The sequence below is a fragment of the Gouania willdenowi genome, chromosome 8 (assembly GCF_900634775.1).
Source record: "Gouania willdenowi chromosome 8, fGouWil2.1, whole genome shotgun sequence".
Classification (NCBI taxonomy): Eukaryota; Metazoa; Chordata; class Actinopteri; order Blenniiformes; family Gobiesocidae; genus Gouania; species Gouania willdenowi.
Genome location: NC_041051.1, coordinates 2376476 through 2398621, shown reverse-complemented (window position 1 = coordinate 2398621; position 22146 = coordinate 2376476). Strand labels below are relative to the sequence as shown.

Genomic DNA, 22146 nt, shown 5'->3' with positions numbered 1-22146 from the left:
TGCTGACAGCGTCACTATAGTTGCACGTACAGTATGTATGTATGTATGTAATTTTGGGTAGTAGGTAGTGGCCAAGTGGACTTGGTCATCAACATGGGTGGGGAGCACCGCTCCCCTCCATCCCCTTTCTTTTAATTGCACCTCATACATTCACTAGACGCACACATTCACACAGGGGATAGGGAAGTGTCTCTCCATTGAGGAATGGAGAGGCACCATATTAGGGTGGTGGGTAGGTTCACACATTTGGGCCTGTCGGGGCCCGGCCCCTCTGCTGATGACTGGGCCACCGTGCAGAGTACAAATACATCAGGATGGTGCGGTCAGTGGGCGGTGGGGGTGGTGTTGCAGGATCTCTTCGGGCAATGTCGGCCTGACGGGGCGTGGGGGTGCTTCTTCCCTTTAAGTGTGGCTTGGTGCTTGTCTCATCTCCTGGTTGCTTTGGGAGCGGCCCCTGCAATGTGTGGGCCCGGGGGGGCTTGCCGCGCCAGTGTGGTGGGTTTCTTGGCGCATAGGGATGATGCTGTTTGCTGGGGGGCTTCACTAGCTGTTCCGATGGTTGAAGTTGCTGCCGGCCGCCTGGTGGACCTGTCCTGCTATCTGCGGACCAGTGGGTGGGTCCGGGGCACCCTTAGCTGGGGGCTGCTGTTCTGCACGGGATGTATGCCATTGGAGTGCCTCCTTCCTGGCAGCCGCCGGTTGCCTGTGCATCCAGTGGGGGGCATTGCCCCGTGGCTTGCGCTGTCCAGTGTCTTGCGCTGTCCGGTGTCTTGCTGGACTGTGGCCGGTTAGTTGGTTGGAATGGGGGGGCACCCCAAAGGGGGGTTTTGCTCGGATGCTTGTCCCTGGAGGTTCTCAGTCCCTGGGGGGTGCTCTTGGGATCCGGCGGGTTAAGCCGGCTGGCTGGGTCGGTTTGGGCGGTTTGGCGTGGTCCGCACCCTTGCATGCCTGTGGGTGCGGCGCAGGGTGGCCCCTGCTTGGGTGGTACCATGCAAGGACAGGGTCTGCGTTTCTGCCACCTCGGGGCTGTGCCGCATGCTGGTGTAGCGGCCTGGCTGGACCTTTGGGGAGGGGCCTGACTTTAGCAATAACTAAGACTCATCGCGTGGGCTGCATCAATAAAAGGTGATCTGGGGCGCTTTGGGGGGCTTGATCGGTGCGCCTGGGGGCCGGCGTGGCGACTTGCAGCATCCCCTTGGAGCCCTAGGTGGCTGGGGATGTGGTCGTTGTCCCTGGGTGGGCTGCTCCTGGCGTTGCTTCTATTTTGGGTCCAACTTTAGACACGTTGATCCCAAATACCTGTTTTAGGTATTACCACTCACTCCTTCCTTCTGTCCACAGCCACCACCATTATACCTCTCACTTTGAAATAATCAATTCTTCCCCACGCTTTCTATTTCCTACCTTGAGTCTCTCCTCCATGTTTGAGAAAACATGATGTAAGTAGGCTGAAATGTTACTCATGATAGCAATGCTAATTTGCTAATATGGAGTGAGATAACCTACAGTATATACGCAGCAGATAAACACCCCTCTGTTGAGGGTGTACTGGGCCCAGTTTTAATGCAACGTAAGGTACTATACATATATCATATGAAACTAGAGAACCTAAGGATTAAACACATACCAAGCATATCACGCTATCTTATCAGCAAGGGGATGAATTAAATGCTCCAAAGTTACTTGTGTCTTGCCTTGTTGTAAATGAGGTTATTTCAGAATTAGTGAAATAAAATTGGGTCACCTGAAGCATCTAGTAATATTAAAATAAACTAGTATTAAAATAACTAGTACAGTGCCCGTCGGAAGTATGCATTGATGTGGGAGCTTAAGTAGAGTTAATTATGGCCAAATGAGTATGTGTTTGAAGGTTGGATGTACAAAGAGGTGTACATATTCTGTACTCTGTAGTGTTATAAAGGGGTTGATTTGCGGGTGCAAAATAAAACAGCGCGTGTGATTTCCCTGGTTTAATTCTATGGGACATGAACATGATAAATGTGTTTGTTGTTTTTTTTTTTTACTAATTTTTATATTTTTTGGTTAGGTGTTGTGTTTTTGTATAATTATAGTTTTTTGTTGCCATTGGAGTGAGATTCTGTTGTCATTTTGTGTATTTTTTGTATAAATATTGAGTTGTCAATTATGGCCAAATGAGTATGTGTTTGAAGGTTGGATATACACAGAGGTGTACATACTGTGTTTTCTTTGTGGGTGTAAAGTAAAATAGTGTGTGTGATTTACCTGGTTTAATTCTATGAGACATGAACATGATAAATGTGTTTGTTGTTGTTGGTTTTTTTTTTTACTCACTTTTCTATTTTTTGTTTGGTGTATTTTTCTGTAATGTATGTTTTTTGGAGTCATTATGTGTATTTTTGTATCTTTCTGTTTCTAATGTGATTCTGTTGTCATTTTGTGTATTTTTTGTATAAATATTTAGTTTTGTGTATTTTGAGTCATTTTTATATTTTTGTTGTTTGGTGTATTTTTCTGTAATGCATGGTTTTTTGAGTCATTTTGTGTGTTTTTTATATCTTTCAGTTGTCTTTTTGTGCATTTTTTGTATAACTGTTTTTGGTTGCCATTATAGAGTGATTCTTGGGTCATTTTGTGTACTTTTTGTATAAATATTGTTTAGTTTTTTGTTTTATTTTACTCATTTAGTATATTTTTATTATAAATAAATAAATACCTTGTGTGTGTGTGTGTGTTCCCGTGAAATGTTTGAGACGCTGATAACAAAACTCCATTGACATTGTAGCGCCAATCGGAAAAGTAACAAAACTGTGCAAAACAAAACATAAAGCTCCAAACTACATGAGTGAGTAAGTAAATTAAAGTATTATGTACAATTCGGCTGTCTTTCTTTAAAAAACAAAAATCATTTTTTACCTTTGAACCGAGTGGTCAGAGCTTAGCTTCCATGCACGGCACCACAGAGAATCCAGAGTTTTCCAGATTTGCTCCACACACACACACACACACACACACGCACACAAACACACAGACGTTCCTTGTTTTTTCGATAAATATTATTTAAAACATTTAAAGAATTAATTTTTATTTATCTATTTTGCACAATTAAAAAATTGTTGCATAATATCACAGAATTAGACATACAGTGCAAGAAGAGGCAGAAAGCTCAAAGATCTTAAATATGTATTATTGTTTTTCAAATTAAAACACCACACACAACAAACAACTGTATTCTATTTCACCTTCTCTAATATAAATGTAGTTCAAATAAAATGCAGTATGAAAAATTACTGAGCATGCGCATAATGTCACTTTGTGCACTAATCCTTATTACTTTTTATTTGTAACACAGTAAAAAAAAAAAACATGATCAAAAAACTAATTTTAGCAACAACAAAAAAAAGTATCTGGGGTGGCCAGAAATGTGTGATATAAAAATTGGGTCACAACAAGAAAAAGGTTGGGAACCACTGATATACACATTTTATTATGTTCATTCAGTTTTTTTTTAATGCATTCTATGTTTTTCCCACTGAATGTATCCAAGCCTCTCATTCAGGGAGTGATGGTTGATTTTGGAAGTAATAAATTGAATCTGAAGTTACTCACTAGTTGAGTAGTTTTTTTTAACAAGGTACCATGTACTCTTACTCAAGTACTTATTTTTCTGGGTACTTTTACTTCTACTTGAGTAATTATATTAGGAAGTAACAGTACTTTTACTTCTCTCTACCCACCAGTGGATGAAATACAGGTACAGTTTTAAAAATGTTTGGGATTGTCGCCGGCAACTTTAAACCTTTGCTGGAATCCGAATTCAAAACACCATCGTAGAAGACAATCAGTAGATATAATCCTGAGAAGAGGAACAAAAAAAACTGTTTAATTCAATATTCAAAAAGGGAGAAGTCCAAATACAACCTTAAAGGTCCCATATCATGCTGTTTTTCACCCATCTTCATTTGTTCTAAGAACTCCAAAAACATAATATTTGAGGTTTATTTTCTCAAACGAATGAGAAAAAACACTTTGGACGTAGATGTGTACGAAGCCCTAATAGCACTTTATCATGTTTAAAGTACAGAAAAGTTGATTTAGCTTAACATGGGCCCTTTTAATAAAAAGTCTGGAGATGAATAAAAGCTTTGTGATGTTACATATCTGCTTAGCAACAGCAACAGTTATGGACAGGTTCTCCCAATCTGTATCATATGTGACTCAGTGTTGATAATCAACAGGAGTTTATGGTAGTGTTGTGGTAGTCCAGACACGTCTTGGTCTCGAGACCAAATTTTAAAGGTCTCGGTCTCGTCTCCGACTCTGAAGCATTTTGACTCGATCTTGTCTCAGACTCGGGATTTTCCGTCAAGACCGTTTGAGACCAGCACAAATTCCTGCTATTTTTAAACTTTTTTATAATGTGATAATAACACAGAGAAGAACGGGATAAAACAATCCATTATTCATTATTTAATCCACCCTGTATAATGACCACAACCTTCCTTAATGTGACTGTGTGTGTGTGTGTGTGTGTGTGTGTGTGTGTGTGTGTGTGTGTGTGTGTGTGTGTGTGTGTGTGTGTGTGTGTGTGTGTGTGTGTGTGTGTGTGTGTGTGTGTGTGTGGGCACAACGCTTGCTCTCTCTCTCTCTCTCTGCCTGCAGTGATGGTGGTTGGATGCACACACTGGGACTATGTAAAAGCTGCTAAAAAGTTTTAAAACAGTCAAAATGATGCATGCACACACAAACATGTGCAGTGTTTGCTGGCTCAGGTGCGCATTTGGCTGTAGTGCACACATGGTGTGTAGTGATTGGCTGTAGTGTGTCACGTGACTATAGACTCCGGCAAATTGTGATTTTTTTAAATGAAATGAATCATTAAATGGACTATTTCAGTCCAAACAAATCCCACGTCGCACAGCTTTAAATCAAGCTGCATTTATGTAGCAAGTATGAGCTCTGTCTGTTCCTGAACACTAGAGATATTTGAGGCACAGACACACAGAGATACCTTGCTTTAATAGATAGATGCTCTGCTGTTGCCTCTAGTGGCGAACAAAGCAGGACGTGACGCAGAGAGTGAGAACATCTGGTCACAGTCCAACACTGAAACATTTACCACTGAGGCTGAGAGAGGTGAGGAAAGTCGAATCTCAGATCAGAGCAGGTTTGCCTCCTCTGAAGTCATATTAAATTAATACACCAAAATGTTAATTTACAGAATTCAATTTACTTTTTAAAACAAGGAAACAATTGAAGAAGAACATCATTCTGACCTGTATGCTGAACAACTGATTTCCTTCTTCTAATTTTATCATAAAACAGCTTCATAAAAGCCATTTTAAAGCACCAAACAACTATAAAGAGTTGGAGTTAAACAAAGTGAAATCAAGTTGTTGTTTTTCACAGTTTATTGTGCCACCAAAACTGTTTAAAGGTGCATATAGGGCAGGATGCGTGCAAAAATATACATAATTTTAAGTGTTTTAATGCTAATGGTTGTGTGATGCATTTTGTTCTGCTGTTCCAGGCACAAATTTTCCGTGCAGTTCTGAAGCCGTGAGGTCAAATGACTCTAGAGCGCCGGAAATAAAGAAGAATGAGGAGAAGAAGACGACTTGGAGGCTGAAAGAAGACAATCACAGTGGACTAAACTACTGTTTGGTTCCACAGACGTACGCAGCGGCATGTGCACAGATACTGTAAACAGTCACATGAACGGAGAGTAAATAAATAACCATGTCACAGTTTGAGTGCTGGCCTTATTTTCTCGTCCGAGTCCGACACAGCAGTGAAAACCTCTTTGTTTCTTAAAGAAATGACATGATCACGTCTGTTTTAGTGGTACGCTGCGATTTTATTAACAAACAACTGTTAATGTCAACATCAGATCAGTGCACGAGTAATAAGTGAAAGTGAAACACAAACAGGGGCACAGTGCACGCAAGAGACTCTATTTACATAATTCATGTCTCAAAAATAAGGATAAAACTTATTTAAATATATCAGTAATTCCTTTTTCACATGTAAGAATAACAATTATAGATATCTACAATTCAATTACCACATGTTAAAAAACCATTGTAACTAGTGAAAGTTTATTTCCCCATTTTAGATATTAACATTACATCCTGGATATGTGGGACATATCCAAATAAATGTCAAAATGTCTTGCCTAGCACGCTGTTTTGACATTTAATCTGATATGTGGGAGGGGTCAAATTAATTTTGAATATGTGATTGTGATTGGTTGATTTTAAAATCGACCCGCCTAACTTATTCATCAAATGCCGGTCACTGCTGCCTGAAGTGGAGCAGAAGGAGGAAAACAGGATAGAGCACGTTATGAATAAAAATAAAGGTAAATGTTTTGTCATTAAACTGACATACAGTATATTATACACAGCTGTGTGCAGTCAGACAGAACTGTACGCCATAAACGCCTCGATCGTCAACCTAACGAGATTTACTGACCGACTTTGTACTGAGACATTCAGAGACAGACGTCTGTGGATCAGAGAAATGTCAGGATCGATGACACCGGCGTCTGTATGATGTACAGTGTACAATGTTGATGTTACCGTTCTGTAATAACTCCGTTTGACTCTAATTAATCACATTAAACATTCAGTCACAAGCACAGACACTGTATCAGCATCAACCGCTTCCTGCTCCGTTGTGCTCGTTAGCTCCTCCTCCTCCTCTGTCCTTGGCTTTCGTGCCTTATTACAATATGCATGCATTTTGGATGTGTGATGCCCCGCCCACATAACAACAATTGCAATTGATATGTTCAACATATTAGATTAGATGTTAAAACGGCATGCTAGCATTTAATGCTTAACATTTAATCGGATATGTTGTTTTAACTAGTGGAAAGTCTCTTTTTTGATATCTATAATTCAATTCAGACTAGTTATAAAATGAATTGTAGATATCTAATGTAGGGAACCAAACCACATCAAGCCTAAAGACCCTCTTCCTAGCAGGAATTAACCAAGGAGCCTGTTTCTTTATCACAAACTGTTTACACAATAACTGCCCCCGCAACTCTGAGGTGCATAGCTAACCCCACTATGCGGCCTTTGAACCCAATACCATAGCCGAAAAGACTGACCCAACTCTTTGAAATATTCAGTACGAACTCTTTTTATGACTCCACACGGGGGAAGAACATCCGTCTTCTCCCTCCTTTACAAACAGATACTTTTGGGATGCTGTAAGATCACAGAACTGTCCCACTGACCCCTGACCCCCTGTGATGAGATGTCACAGAAGGACACTTTCCAGGCCTCTTCTCTGAGATGTGTCCCAGTGAAGAAGGGAGAGCAAAGAAATTGTATTATGTTTGAAAAGTTACAAATGAAAACATTACTGGAATGGTTTCTACAGAAATTGAATTTGCAAATGTTGTCTGTCCTATTCCAGTCTTTTCAGATAATTTAATACCCACAGAATGTTATTTTAAATGTTCCATCATTTAAAAAGTGCTTAAAATACCAGAAAACAGCACAAAAGTTAGTTTGAGGTATCTACTGCAACCATATAGTAAAGAAGAGGCATAACATGATTTTTGACATTTATGTTTATGAGTAATTACAAGTAAAATTCATTAACCGGTTCCTAAAGTGATCCTAGGCTATTTTCCAGTCGTGTTTGGTATCAAACTCTTTCGTATTACATGATATTTCAAGATATGATGTTGAAAAGATTATTTGAATATGCTGAACTCATTATTATGGTTTATGTGTAAATCTAGGAATCATCCCTCCTGTTTGTCTTTGTCTCACATAAACACACACCCCAGACACACCCACAGACATCCAGCTGAGATGCTGGCAACTTTAAACCAATCAACGAAGTTTCCTTCTTGGGAGGCAAGTCCCAAAGATAAGCTTTTAAAAAGAAGAAAACCGCTCCTAACTTCAGTTTTGGGACGCTGGCGTTTCATACTCAACGCGTTTCCCTTCCCCACCTTTTCATTTATTTCATTTTATTTTTAGTTGAAACAGTTAGATTTTTGGAACCAACAACTGCCTGGTTCGGACGAATCCAGCATCTAGTGACGTGCGTAACAGCCGAAAGAAGCCCAGCCCGCGACCCACTGTGGTAAGCCACGAGCCATAATCTAACCCAGCTGTGAAGGCCAGAACCACCTGGAACGGCTGAAGGGGCTATACTCTGTTGATATGCAACAGAACTCAACGGTGGCACGTCCTACTGCATTTCTTCAAACAGCACCTCCAGGTCCAACCCTGACATCATCTTCAAGGTACCTGAATGAACTTTCATCAGCAACTTCATCCACAATAGATCACATACATACTTCCATAACTACACACTTACACACACTCACAACATGTTCCACACACAGTTCATCTCATTCATGTTTGTTCGTCTCCCCTGTCTGTCTTCCTCTCTTTGTTTTATGAGCTCTCTTTATGATTTTATTCTTATTATTCGAATATGTATCCTGCATTTTTATTCAATATTTAGTAGACTAGCATTCTCCTAGAATAGTGATTTCACTTTATTACATATAATCCTCACTTTTATTAGCCTAGAAATGCATTTTATCATAATTTAAGTATCCCATTTCAATTGATATTTTGACTGTGTTAATTGTTGACTTTTGAATAAAAGGTTAAACATAATATTTGATTCCTCTGATTCATTAAAGCTGTGATTATGGTGTAGATGTTACTGTTAGAATTCACTTTTCCCTGGTTTCACATTGATGAGTTTAGTCTAAAAACTTAGACATATTTCTCCTGTTAAAAGGAGTGGCACCCCACAAAATTTGAAGTAATATTAATAATCATAATTAATATTCTTAGTTATATAACCCATTAATAATAACTCATCCTCCTACACTAACATAAATGTGTTACTTGTAACAATTATATTTTAGATATCTGAAATTACATTCTGAAATTACATTCTCAAGTCCATCTACTGGCGCCCTGTCAAGGGTGTACCCCCGCCCAGCGCCCTATGAGAGCCGGAGATTGGCACCGGCAGACCCCCGCGACACTGATAAACGGGAATAAGCGGGTATGAAGATGGATGGATGGAATTACATTCTCTCTAGTTACAGAACTAGTCAGAATTTCAGATATCTACAATTCAATTTATGATATCTGAAATGTAAGAGCAATTGTAGATATCTACAATTAACACTATGACTAGTAAGAATGTAATTGTTAATGTCAACAATTAACATTGTTTTTAGTGGGAATTTAATTGTAGATATCAACAATTACAATTGCAACTAGTCAAAAATATATTATGAATATGTGACCTCGGAGTTGTAACATGTCAAAATTGAATTGTAGATATCTGAAATTACATTCTGAAATAACGTGGATGGCTGTTCATCATAGGAATGGGATCCACACAAGGTTCCTGCTGCTTAACAGAAGGTTTTCCTTGCCGCCATGATGAATTCATGTTGGGTGTGGGATACATATGTATGTGTATATACGTATATATGCATGTGTGTATCCATAAAATGAAGAGTCCGTCCTTAAGACTGCTCTACTGTAAAGTGTCTTGAGATACCATTGGTTATGATTTGGCGCTATACATATAAAAGATTGATTGATTGATTGATTGATTGATTGATTGATTGATTGATTGATTGAAATTAAATTTGAATAGAAGTCAATGGGACATTTCAACTAGTTGTAATGAAGTTTCAGATTTCTACAATGGCAATTTCCACCAGTGAGAATTGAATTGTTGATATCTACAATTAATAATGTAACTAGTGAGAATATAATTGTAGATTTCAATAATTAGAATTGCAACTAGTCAAAATGACATTATGGATATGTGGACATGGAATTACAACATGTCAAAATTACAAGTACCGCTACTTATTAAATGTTAAAACAGCTTGTCATACCAGTTCTAATCATCTGTCCGAACCCAAACCCGTCCGGTGCCGTGGGGTCCCGTTGGGCTCTGGTCGGGTATCCATCCTCTAGTTACAGTATCTAATCAGCTGTGCTCCTAAACAGCTCCTGCTGCGGCTTGTCTCAAGGCTGTAGTTACACTAACCACCGAGGTGTCATTATAGAGTCTGATTTCTAGATCCTGCCCTCTGCTCCTTTAAATCCTAGTTGGGTGTGGAAATGAGTAAAATAAAAATTGTATTAGTGATAGAAGTTAGGTATGCTAAGTACAGGAATCCACTCAGGTAAATCTAAAATGTGTAAAACAACTCTTTATGTTTTGTTAAACATGAATCTTCATTATATGGGTTTGACTGGAGTGTATTTATTTTTGCTACGTGTCAGGTTCTGTTTATTTAACCCTTGGGGTCCTTTTTTAAGTTATTCTGTGTCTTTGTTTATTCGGTTTGAGTCTGGTCTTGTGTTTAACTCTTGTCTGTGTTTCAGGTGTTCCTGCTTGTGGCTCCACCCCCCAGTGATGTCTGTGTGCTTGGTTGGTGCCTGATTAGCTCCCTCATGTTTCCACCCAGGTGTGGCCCATTCCCAATCAAGGTTCCCTCACTATTTAGTGCTTGGACACAGTATGACTGTGGGATCATTGTGTCCTGCTGCGTCTGGTCTTTGCTCCCTGTACCTCACTGTCTTATTGGATTTAAGTTTTGTTTTGTTTCAATAATAAAGGATGGACTGGTTCTAAGAACACTATGCATTGATCCTGCCTCCTTCTCTCTCTGCATTCAGTGTCCACACCCACATTGAACTGTAACAGCTATGGTCATTTAAAAAAGAACTTCTGTCAGTGCTTTAAGTCAGAAAATAAAGTTTATCTTGTCACATCTGATCAAAAATGAGCAAAAGCCCAGCAACTCCACAACCAGATGACAGAAAGTCCATACCACTGCTTACAAGGATAAATAAAAATTCATTTTTAATGAAATCAAAATAGAACTGCAGTGACACAATTTCAGACAAAAACTTACGCTTGTAAATATTTTCTGTCATTAAAAATTGAAGCATGGCGGGAGTCCCATCATCCTGTGCAGCTGCTTATGTCTTTAAACTGATTGTCAGAATCAAAGTCATTAACTCAGTTTTTTTTTTTCTCCTAGCTGCCAACAGAGTGGCTAAAATACAGAGGAAATTAAAAGTTAACAACTCTTTATCATCTTTTTTCATCCCATCAGAAAAGTTATTAACACTAAGCAAAAAAAAAAAAAAGAATGTGAACTGGCCTGTATTATGTCACATTGTTAGATGAGGAAACACTGCAGTCTTACCTCCACAAACAGGAAGCAGGGAACAATGGAGCTGCTGCTCTTCACACCTGCTTTTTCCTCTGCAGCCATTTTTCTCTCCGTACGCACTCAAAGCTTTGTCGTTCACTGCAAGAAAAAAACATTTGTTCATTTGGATTTATTACTACAGTGTAACAATTACAGAGTTAGACCAGATGGTAACTTGGTCACCAGGTCTCTGATAGGCTGCTCTGTTTCTGCTTCTTTAACCAACTTCTGAAAGACACCATGAACCGCAGACCGAGAACACCTTTCTGTTCACACCGCTGCATAGAACAAAGTCCATAAAGACATGGATGTTTGTCGTAGAGGACCTTGAATGCACCTGAAAGAATGCCTTTGGGAGCTGAGACTGACTCAAGCCTTGTCGTGCAACAGCAGAGCCTGTCCTAAAACTTCTGGTGATTTCTTCACAGTATTCAAATTTTTGGAATTCCTGTTTTCATGGGTTTTATAAGCTGGAAGCCCAAATTGTGTAAAAATAAACACATAAATACTTGAAACTGTTTAAATTGTGGGCCCTGAATCTATAATCTGTGAAAAATTAACTTTTTGAATGGAATTATGGAAATTAAACAACTTTTCCATGATATTCAAATTTTTTGGAAAGGGTCTGTATTAACTACAAGAAGCATGGATACAAGTCATTCCAAGCAGCAATAAAAAATTAGGAAATAGTGTTGGCGGGCACAAAACATGCAAGATCGATTTATATGTATATATATATATAGTTTTTGTCAATAGGTTTGACACTAGTTTCAAAACCAATTTCGTAGACACAATTCACTGAATCAAATTATTTTTGGTTTATTTGAATTATTCACATAAACCAAAGATCATTTGTCCATTGAACTATAGTCACCTGTTCAAAATGACACAACTTAACATCAAAGTATAACATTTCAAAATGCAATTCACACATAACATTTGAGATGACTGTCTATTAATTTCATTGCAATAATCGAACTATCATTTGACAGAACTGCTCAAAATGACAAGTAACTGTTGCTCTGAAAGCATAGTTTTATGGAAACTGAGGATGAGCATGTTCAGAACATGAAAGTTTCAGGATGACGACAGTCATTGACACCACCTGTGGCACCGATTTGTTACTGATGATTGATCTGACCTTGTGGTATTGGTAAGTGGCATCCACAACAACACCTGTAGGGATACAACATGGAGCAGGCAGGTGGGCACCATAGAGGTCAAGTAGAAGAAAGAAGAGGAGGGAGACATGGTCAAAGGAATGGCAGAGGACGAGCATCCCATTTGATAGGTGGTCATGGGCCCCGTTTGAGAGGTGTGGGGAGAACGAGGTCGAGGACAAGGACCCAGACAACAACGGCAAAGAGTCTCCAATGAGATTAGAGAAATAGTTGTAGATCATGGCATGACAGTGATTGAGGCAGCGAGAATGATACAACCAAACCTTAGGCCCTGCTTGGGCCGTTCCAAGCTCACAGGAGGAAATCCGCCCCCTCCCCCCCCTGTCCCTTTTCTAGCTCGGTAGAACGGACGTGATCACCAGCTCAACTCGGTTCCCACAGACAAACTCGTCATCATGTTATTTTATGACACACATATGGAATTACGTCATCATTAAGCGACTCTGGGTTTGTTGTTGACAGTACATGCTGTTAATTTCATATCTTCTGTTGCGTAGGGTAACTATACGTCAAGATTTACCCAGACACGTGCACTTTTCACGGCTGGATTATACGAACAAACTGGGTTTCTGGGTAACTCTGCTCGTATTTGCTCTATCTGAGAAATTCCACCATTTTATGAAAGATGCTGCTTTGTTTTGACGAAATCGACACAAGGAACAGAAAGAACCAAGTGAGTGAGAAAGAAAGAAAGAGATTAAAACAGACCAAATAATGGTGGATTTATTAAAAATGAAAGACTCTCTTGATAAAAACCACCATGAATGGAGGTTCAAATGGATCTGAAAACAAAGGAGGAAACTGAGCCTATAAAGGTAAAGATCAGTTTAATTTCTGGATCAATAAATGTCGTTCTGATTTTGTGGAGGTAGTCTTTGTGTACATTAATATAAGTGTAAATAGATGCTTTTAATGTGTGAGACAGTTTAGGACAGAGTATTTGTGTGTTTGTTTAAACCTAGTGTGTGCGTGTGTGCGTGTGTGTGTCCATCTGAGCATATTTATCTCCATCACTTTCAGTTTTCCTTTTGATGAACATGACATTATCTAACTCTTCTTTTATTTCTTCTTCTTTAAGTCCATACAGAGTGGACACGCCCCTCCCTGGACATTAAAACCATGACCTGATCCTAGTTTCCATCATCTGTTCTAGACCCATCACTTCTACAGACAACAGACAGAATAAAGCTCAGAGTCAACATGGGATGCACTTATTTATTGAAATGTATATTAAATTATTATTTAATCTTCTGTAATTTTATTTTCTAGGAGATGTTTTTCATCGTTTCAATCATTTAGAGACTTAAGGAAGGTTTATATGATTTGTTTCAAGAACAGATTTTTATAATACATAATAAAGATGATTTACTTTTACTGATTATTGTTACACATCATCCTGCATGTGCATTACATACAGTATAAATGTGTAGACATGTATACTGTAGACAAACAAAAGTAGAAATAGTGTATTTAAATTGTGAAATTAGTGAGTTGTTAAAGTGCTGAGGTGCAGCAGAGGGTCTTCTTCTGCAGAGACGTGATGATGAGGGGTTCGAGTAAAACCCAGAATTCCAAGGTATTTCCAAGGGCACAAATATGCATATAAACGCATTTTACTGGTATATTAACCCATATAAACCAAAAAAATATGGAAATGGGACATTTTACTACTGCAAATGTGTAACATATTACTGGTATTTTGAGAACAGGACACGTTTTTTGGTTTATATGGGTTAATATACCAGCAATATGTATTTATATCCTCGGAAATACCTGAACCTGATGATGAGCTGCTACACGCCGCTCTGCCTCATGAGTTCTCTGAGATGCCGTTCATATATATATATATCGAGTCGAGTTGTGTATGCGCATGCTCGGCCCACCGTGCCAGTCTGGCACACTGTTTGGACCACCTCTTCCAGGACCATTGGGCCGTTATCCCTCCCTGTGGTGTAGTTCACACCTATGCAGGCCAGACAATGGCCCCCCATGGTTTCACACATGCACAGACCTGGTTAGGAACGGCCCTGGTTGCCAGTGAGTACACCCTAAGAAGATCAACCATGGCCTCAATCATTAGAACTTTCTGCAACGGGGATGACGAGTGATTGTTGATCCTTTGTTTAGCTTTGTTTTTTGTTTTTTCAGCTGAGGAACACGTTAACTTGTTTTGCAGGACTTTTTTTGTTGTTACAGTAATTGTTACTTTCATTCAACCTATGTTGTCATTTAGTTTGTGTTCATCAATACATTTGTCTGTGGTATTCTCTCTACTAATCCTTTTACAGTGACAATACGTGTAGCAAAGAATTAAACATGTATCACATCCATGGTTTATGTCAGCATGACCATTTTGTTAATTGTATTTTAAAATGGAAAACTAATAAACATATTTTGAAAAAAAAAAAAAAAAAACGTGTATAACATATTTTGTACTACACTATTTAATGGTTTTACGAACAACAGTGAAACTATGTGGATGTTGTGTGTGGGTGATTTAAAGAAATATTCCTAAGGTATTTCACGATCAATGAATTGTTTGAACCAATGATTCTGTGACTGCAAGCGTTCTTTAAAGATAAAAATACACAATAAAATGTTTTGAACGCTGGACAGTATGTGATACAAGTGGTGACTGTTTTGAGTTTTGTATCTGGAGTTGTGAAAAATTACATTAAATTAAATTAAAGCAATTAACAAAAACTGTAAGCTTTCTACAGAGATTGTGAAACAAACATTGTTTGGTCCATCAAAGTAGTTAAGATGTTCCTTATTCTGATGGTGTGAATTCTGCAACTTGCTGAAAAGCTTTGCTCGTCGAAAGTCTTTTTCCAGGTTGTTGAAAGAAGTGTGCCTGAGGGATGAATATAACATGAAGCTATGCAAACACAACAGAGCAACTTTTTAGAACGGCCTATGTGTGCGTGCGTGTGTGCGTGTGTGTTTGTGGTACGAGCTGATGAAGCTGTCAGGGGAAACAAGCACAAGCCTCAGGTAATGGAAACTATCAGTGAGAAGAAAAGACGAGGAGAGCCTGACTTAGGAATTGGTTCAGCTTCTTCCCCCGCAGATGCTGATGGGAAGTGATCATGTGTGCATCTTCAGTTCCTTCCCACAGGTTTAGACCCTTGGCTGAGAAAAAGGTGGTGGTGAGAAAGAGATTTTTCAGATTTTGTGTGATGAAGCAGTCTTTAGGGAGAAATTACTTAGATTGATTAATCACTGATGAAGAGAATATGATACACTGACGAGCTTTCTAAAAGAACAAGAATAATAAAGCTTAAACTTAGGTTACCCTTGGGTGTGTGTGGGAATAAAGCGGCACCATTTTGTAGGTGGAAATTAAAAGATGCTCTTTGAAAATTGGATTAATAAGGAACAATGTGTCCCTGGTTGAGTATGTGTGGAAAATGGAAATCATGGTTGAGTTTTGAACACAATTGACCAATTATGTAATGGTAATTTAATAGTTTGATTCACTCATACTTAAAATTCAGTAAGTTGGCATCACTCTTTCATTACATAATGGCTAACAGGGATCCCGTACATTTTTTAAAGCTGTATTCACACATGTGGCTCCTTTGCTTTACGATTCAAAGGCTAAATTAACATAATTGTTGCATATTTTATTTGGGTCGGTCATGTTCACGCAGCAGATGCTTGGTATGAGGTTGTAAACAAATTCCATGCGCAGCGTAGCTGTTCACTTATCGGTCAGAAATCCTGGAAGAAAAAATGCCAGTGTCTGTGCTTAGAAATAATGTCTCCATCTAATGAGAAGAAGGCATACCACCTCAAGTAATCACTGACAAAAATTAATTCGGACACTTTCTGCAGAGATTTCTCTTCTACTGTTTTGTTTGTTGTGGTTGACGGTTGGCAGCCGGAGTCACTGGCTTCCTTTATTGGTGGATGAACCACGTTTATGAGTCAGTTGTGTTGGTTGGTTGCTGTGTCGTTTCTGCTCTCACTGCAAACAAACTGCTACACATGTTGAATGGAAGGGAGTCGGGACCACCTTTTCTAGCAAACTTGAGCTGCTTGTTTTATACCGCCACAGAGAGCGATTTCTGTGTTCATGTATGTCCAAACAAATAGATCTATGACGAAAACGTGTCAGAACAAACACGCAGCTTTATTTATTTTATTTTTTTATTTATTTATTCAGTTTATTTCCGACATGGTTACATTTCCTTTTTTTTTTTTTTACATTTTTTTTTTTTTTTGTACATGCCGAAAAAGGAGACGAGAGAAGCAGTTTGCTTATCTGGGTCCCGTCCCCTGTTTTACCATCGCAAATTTACATGGGTTTACATGTCTCTCTGGTCAAACATTCTTGAGTTGTTCTGAACAGTCCTTTTTTGTGTATTCTCATCTGTAGTCAGTGTTGTCTTGTTTTTATTCCTCCTCCTCGCTATCGTTGTTCGTGTTGGCCTTGTTCCCTGCCAGACGTTCCTCCAGTGCAAGAATAGTTCCTCTTTCGAAGGTGTTTGGAAGTTTTTTTTCCCTTTTCATCCATAATGTCAACACTCGGGAATGTCTCTTTTGGACACACAAGTTTGCAGCTTGTTTTGTCTCTACATCAAGGTTAATCCAGCTGTTGTTAGTTCTATTGGCAGTGTTGTATTTTCCACTGTTAGATTTAACTTGTATAAACACATTATTATATCTTAGTTCATAAGCAAGGTAGTAATTTCATTGTACAGGAAAACGTGTTTCTAACTGCACATATGACAATAAACACTTTGAATTTAAATTTAATGTAATCCTTAATCACCCCACCACCTAGCACTTGAAATGAATAAATGACAGACCTTTTTTACTCTTGGTTTCCACATTTAATTCAGTCTCCGTAAAATAATCACAGTCTGAGTTTTGTTTCCAGTGTTTATATAGATCTGGGTTCATATCCATGATTACCATCAGTAATGTTGTTGTTTAGGTGGATCCTTCGTATTTTCCCAAGTCTTCCATCGTTTTGATGAGGATTGGTTTGCCGTCCTCTTCTCCCAGTGGTGTGATGTAAATTCTGCAGTTCCTTGTCCACGTCTTTAAAATCTTTCCTCCTCTTTTTATTTGGCGTGCCTTCCATGCGATGCTTGCATTTTTTTTTGTCAGGTTTTCATTAATAAAAACCTTCGTTTCCTTCAGCTTTCTTCCTTGCTTCAGTAGTTCTCCTTTGAATTTCATATTCGTGAAGGTTATTTTTACAGCTCTGTTATCATTTTTCTTTGGCAGGAGATGGCAGGAGTTGATGTTGTCAGGGTTCAGGACAATGTCCTTCGACTCCAGGTAGTCAATGACCTGTTGTTCAATCGATTTTGTTTCTTCGTCACTCGCGTAACTCCTGGGTTTTATCTTTAGGCCTGTGATGATGACATCTTTCTCTCTTTCCTTTTGTTCCAGCTGTTCAACCCTGGCGTTCAACAATTTTATCTCTTCAGCATTTCTTTCATTCTTTTCTTTCAGTACCTTTGCTTCGCTTTGTAGGTTTTCCAGTGAGTTTTCCAGCGTCTTTTCTAACGACTTTTTCTCGGCAGATAGGTTTCGTAGACCCTCGCGTATCATCTTCTTGACCTCTTCCAAACCCGAATTGGGTTCTGAAGGGCCTCCCTGCGTTTTTTTCACCATTTTCCTTCAGTCTTGGGCCCAATTTTTCAGGCTGTTCAGCTGTAGCCAGCTGTAGCCAAGGTCGTGTTATCGGAGCGAATGAAAACACGTCTGCTCTCTCCAAAGACCAGAGAATTTGGTCTTTGAACACGCGAATAGTGTAGGTCTCACAGATCAGTACATTCAAGATCATTTTCTCAAAAAAAAGATGTAGAAGGTTGAAGACATTGTCAGAAACGTTTCACCCATTGCATTGTGGGATGTGGAGTCCCACAGATGTTACAACTGGTGCTTCATGGCCTCTCAGCCTGCCCTTCCTCCCTCTCACCTAACGCACCTGATTCAGATCAATAATCAGGTGTAGAGGAAGGAGGAGCCGTGTAAAGGGCTGAGTGGACCAGGAAAAAGGAGGCATAACTTTTGACCAGCAGCAGCAGATGTGGGGAGTTTCTTCTGCTCCCCACTTGACATCTTATTTTAGTTTGGGCTGGAGATTTCTGGTAGTCCTGTTTTCGTGTTCATGTAGGTTTAGTCTTTTGTTACTTTTTGTAGTTTAGAGCAGTGGTTCTCAACTGGTGGGTCACGACCCAAAAGTGGGTCGCGGGACTGTATTTGGTGGGTCGCTGGCCTTTCCCCAAAGAGAAAAAAATAAATAAATATCATCAAATTTAATGAAGAGTTGATGTAGTTCCCCTTCGCAACAGTAGTGGCGGTAGTATCATTAGTGGGGACACTCGCATTGCTGTAGAAGAAAATGCATGTTTACATTTTTGATAGCAATAGCAACATAGCAATAGCAACATAGCACTAGCAACATGTTTAAGCGCAAGTACGACTCTGACTACATTAATATGGATTTTCCTACATTGAGGACAAAGGAGTCCAAAAGCCTCAGTGTGTTTTGTGCTGGCAAGTGAAAGCATGAAGCCGTCTAAAATGATGCGCTATTTGGAAACCATCTTAGAAGTGAACATTTGCAGGTGTTGTATCATGCTGAGGTGCGCTGGCTTTCCAGGGGAAAAGTTTAGTCCCGTTTCTATAATAGTTTCTACATAATAGTAAATGGTGGCTTGCACTTGTTGAATACCTTACTGACATTTTTGAACATTTAAACACGTTAAATGTGTCTGTGCAAGGAAGGAGACACAACGTTCTTGAACAACGTGATAAGATTGATGCTTTCAAAACGAAGATCTCTCTGTGGATAAACCACGTTTCTAACAAACGACTGGATATGTTTCCTAATGCTTGTTACAAACAACAACAACTGGGCACGGCAGGGAAAAATACTGGGTCGTTGTGAGGTGCTTCATTAAATTTTAGTTGCTTACAACGGATGTGGACAAAGTCTTCACTACCGGATAACAGTTTATTCAATCAATGCATGTAACGCACCACATTTAACGTTATATTCGATAATGGCAACCGTATGAATAGACACTTTCTATTTTGTTTGGCCTAAAAAACTGACAAAGTGACTTCCCAACACATTTCTGGTTATTTAATGCACTGAAAATGGCAGATGGTTATTTTGGGGAAAGACTTGAATCCAACCGACATTCAATGTCTGGCAGAGTGAAGTGACATCACAGGGAGTACCGGAAACAAACTACAACAAAAATAGTGTCAAGTAAATCACTGTCCTCCTTGTGTGGCAAAAAGACCAGAACTATGAGCTCTACACTATTTCCTTATCTAATAAAACAAACAAACAAAAACATATCTAGCAGCTTTAGGTAATGTAAGAATAAAAAAGTCAGATATGTGTCAGGAATTATTTTCTTTTGGTCAAATGCTTCTTTGAGGTTCACAGAAGTACCATTGGAGACCCCATCTCAGTGACCAAATGTAAAGTTTTGCAAACTGGATGCAATGCAGATGTTCAGGTGACCTGGAAGAAGCCATAAAGAAAACCAGAATTTTTCTCTTCTTCAATCAAATGTGATGAAATTATGTTTCAGGAATCTTTATATACTATGACCAAAAGCTTTTCATGATGAGCTGATTCCAACGTTCTACATTTGTCCAACTCTAAGTAATACCAGGTTTGATAATTGATCTAATAAATGAAAAACATTCTTCAGATTTCAGATATTGATATAATCTGAGTAAACAGGAGGCTGGAATTATAGGCTATGGTTTTGTGTAGCATCATATTATTGTTCTTGAAGATTGTTATTGTAAATGACATTTTTGTTCTGTATGACTTCTGTAGCAGTTGAATAAAACTGAACTTGTTTCTGTTGCAGATGAGTTACGTATGGCAACACTTTGAGACAAAAACTCCCCTGATCATGACCCAAACCTCATTGTATTCCATTTCTATTGAGAGACAGTTTAGCTTGTAAACAAATGAAACTGTGGTGGGATGATAAAGAGGCCAAATCTGACTCCATCTATCAATCATAGAAAGTGGCACAAGTAAGACTTACACACACTTTAAAGATACAGTATGAAAAGATTGAAAGTAAAAATATTGGAATTGGCACAGAAGGCAATGCTGCTCTGAGAACTCCAGTCAAATGGTAAGAGATGAAGGCAACCATGTCCTCTGCCCTGCCTCTGCAGTCCACCCTCCTCCCTGCCCCAGGACACACAGCGCACATCACTGTGCACATGCTCACAAACAGACCCAGGCCAGTTGGTCACAAAACAATCTGGATGATGCTGCACTCTGCATTTTCCCAATCTTTCCATTTTCACATTTCTGCTGCTGCAACACGAGAGAAGCTGCAGTGACCAACGGTGTGACAGTCAGCCATTCCTCTGTTTCTCTGCTCTGCATCCAGACAGATACAACTCTGCTGTTTCCCAAATGGCCCGGATTGTCAGCAGAATGATTGTAGTTGACCCTTTACTTTGCAATCTGTCATTCTTTAGCAAGCCGTCTGTCCTCCACGACTCCCTCCCATTGCTTTGCATTTTTATGGATTTCCTTTTTTTTATGTGTGTGCAAAAGGAACAACTTTGCCCTGCAGGCATCCCAATATTTCTTTAAAATCTCTGCTTTTGTCAGCTAATCCAATTAGCCTCAAATGTTAAACCTTAGCCTCAAGTGTTCAGGCAGTGAGAGCGATCCCCTTTTTACAGACAGAAATTTGGCACAGGAATCCCTGCATACTGGAGGATTTTGGAGCACTGTTTGGAACATCTTTTGTCATCCACAGATATGCCTATTAAGGACAAAAAACATGCTGAATAAATTAGCTCCTGACATTGCAGCATCCAAGACAGAGCGAGAGATGATAACCTCAAAAATCTACATCCCTACATTCATCAGTCCCTCTTACCTTGGATATCTCGTCACCCAGAGGATAGTTGTCAGGGCTCCAGTTCCCTCTTTGATGGCTGTATGAAAACGGCAGTAAACGTGCTGTTAGATCTCCTCTCCGCTCAGCCGCTCTCCTCTTCTCTCTTGGTCCACAGTGAAGCCTGAGAGAGCAGGCGGAGAGATGGGGATTGTGGAGATGTCTTAGCATCCAAATCCTCCACAAACACAAACACACACACACAAATACACACAATTAGCCTCCTTCAGCAACAGCCATAGACTGATAAATCTAGTGGCTGAAATCATCACCTCTCATGCACTGCTGATCCAAGGAAGCACAGGCAGAGGGAGGGAGTGTGAAGACGTATGTGAGTGAGGAAGATCAAGTAAGAGAGAGAAAGAGAGAGAGGTGGGAGGGAGGGAGGGTGCATGTGCATTATGTGTGTCAGCTCATTTGTATTCAAAGCTTGTTTTTCTTCGTCCCTTCTCTCCATCCATTGCTTTCCTCTTTATGAACGGACATGTTCTCAGCATGGGATGAGATGGAGGGACTGTGTAAGTAGAAGGAACGGTGCTCCCGCCTGTTTCCTATGCTGCACCTTCTGGATGTAGGTTAATTATGCTTTGCTACTGATATGATGGTATCATGCGCGTAGTTTGCGGGCGTGGGGGGGCATTGCCCCCCCCTAGTGGTCCAAAGTTTTCATTACAGTTTTCCCAATTCTTAATGTAATTTACATAATCTTTTAAGTGCCAAAAACACAGTGACTATGAAATAAAAAAACGGGGATTAAAATACAAAGGTTCACAAAATAAAACCAAGTAAAAGCGTTTTAAAGGAGTTCAGTGGCGTGATGAAATTGGAC

At 39.5% G+C, this 22146-nt stretch overlaps 1 protein-coding gene across 3 annotated transcripts in view; it reads right to left on the bottom strand.

Annotated features, from left to right (window-relative positions):
- plppr2a (phospholipid phosphatase related 2a) overlaps positions 1-21661 on the bottom strand; it is a 77709-nt gene extending 56048 nt beyond the window's left edge. For 2 of the 3 annotated variants that reach the window (XM_028455573.1, XM_028455574.1), the window contains exons 1-2: positions 21300-21631; positions 11213-11317 (exon numbers count right to left, since the gene is read on the bottom strand). In XM_028455573.1, the coding sequence (XP_028311374.1) occupies positions 11213-11281 (69 nt within the window). In that variant the 5' untranslated portion in view covers positions 11282-11317; positions 21300-21631. Of the gene's footprint in view, positions 1-11212; positions 11318-21299 lie in introns of all 3 variants that reach the window. The other variant, XM_028455572.1, reaches the window with a different exon arrangement.
- Between the last annotated feature and the right edge of the window lie 485 nt (positions 21662-22146).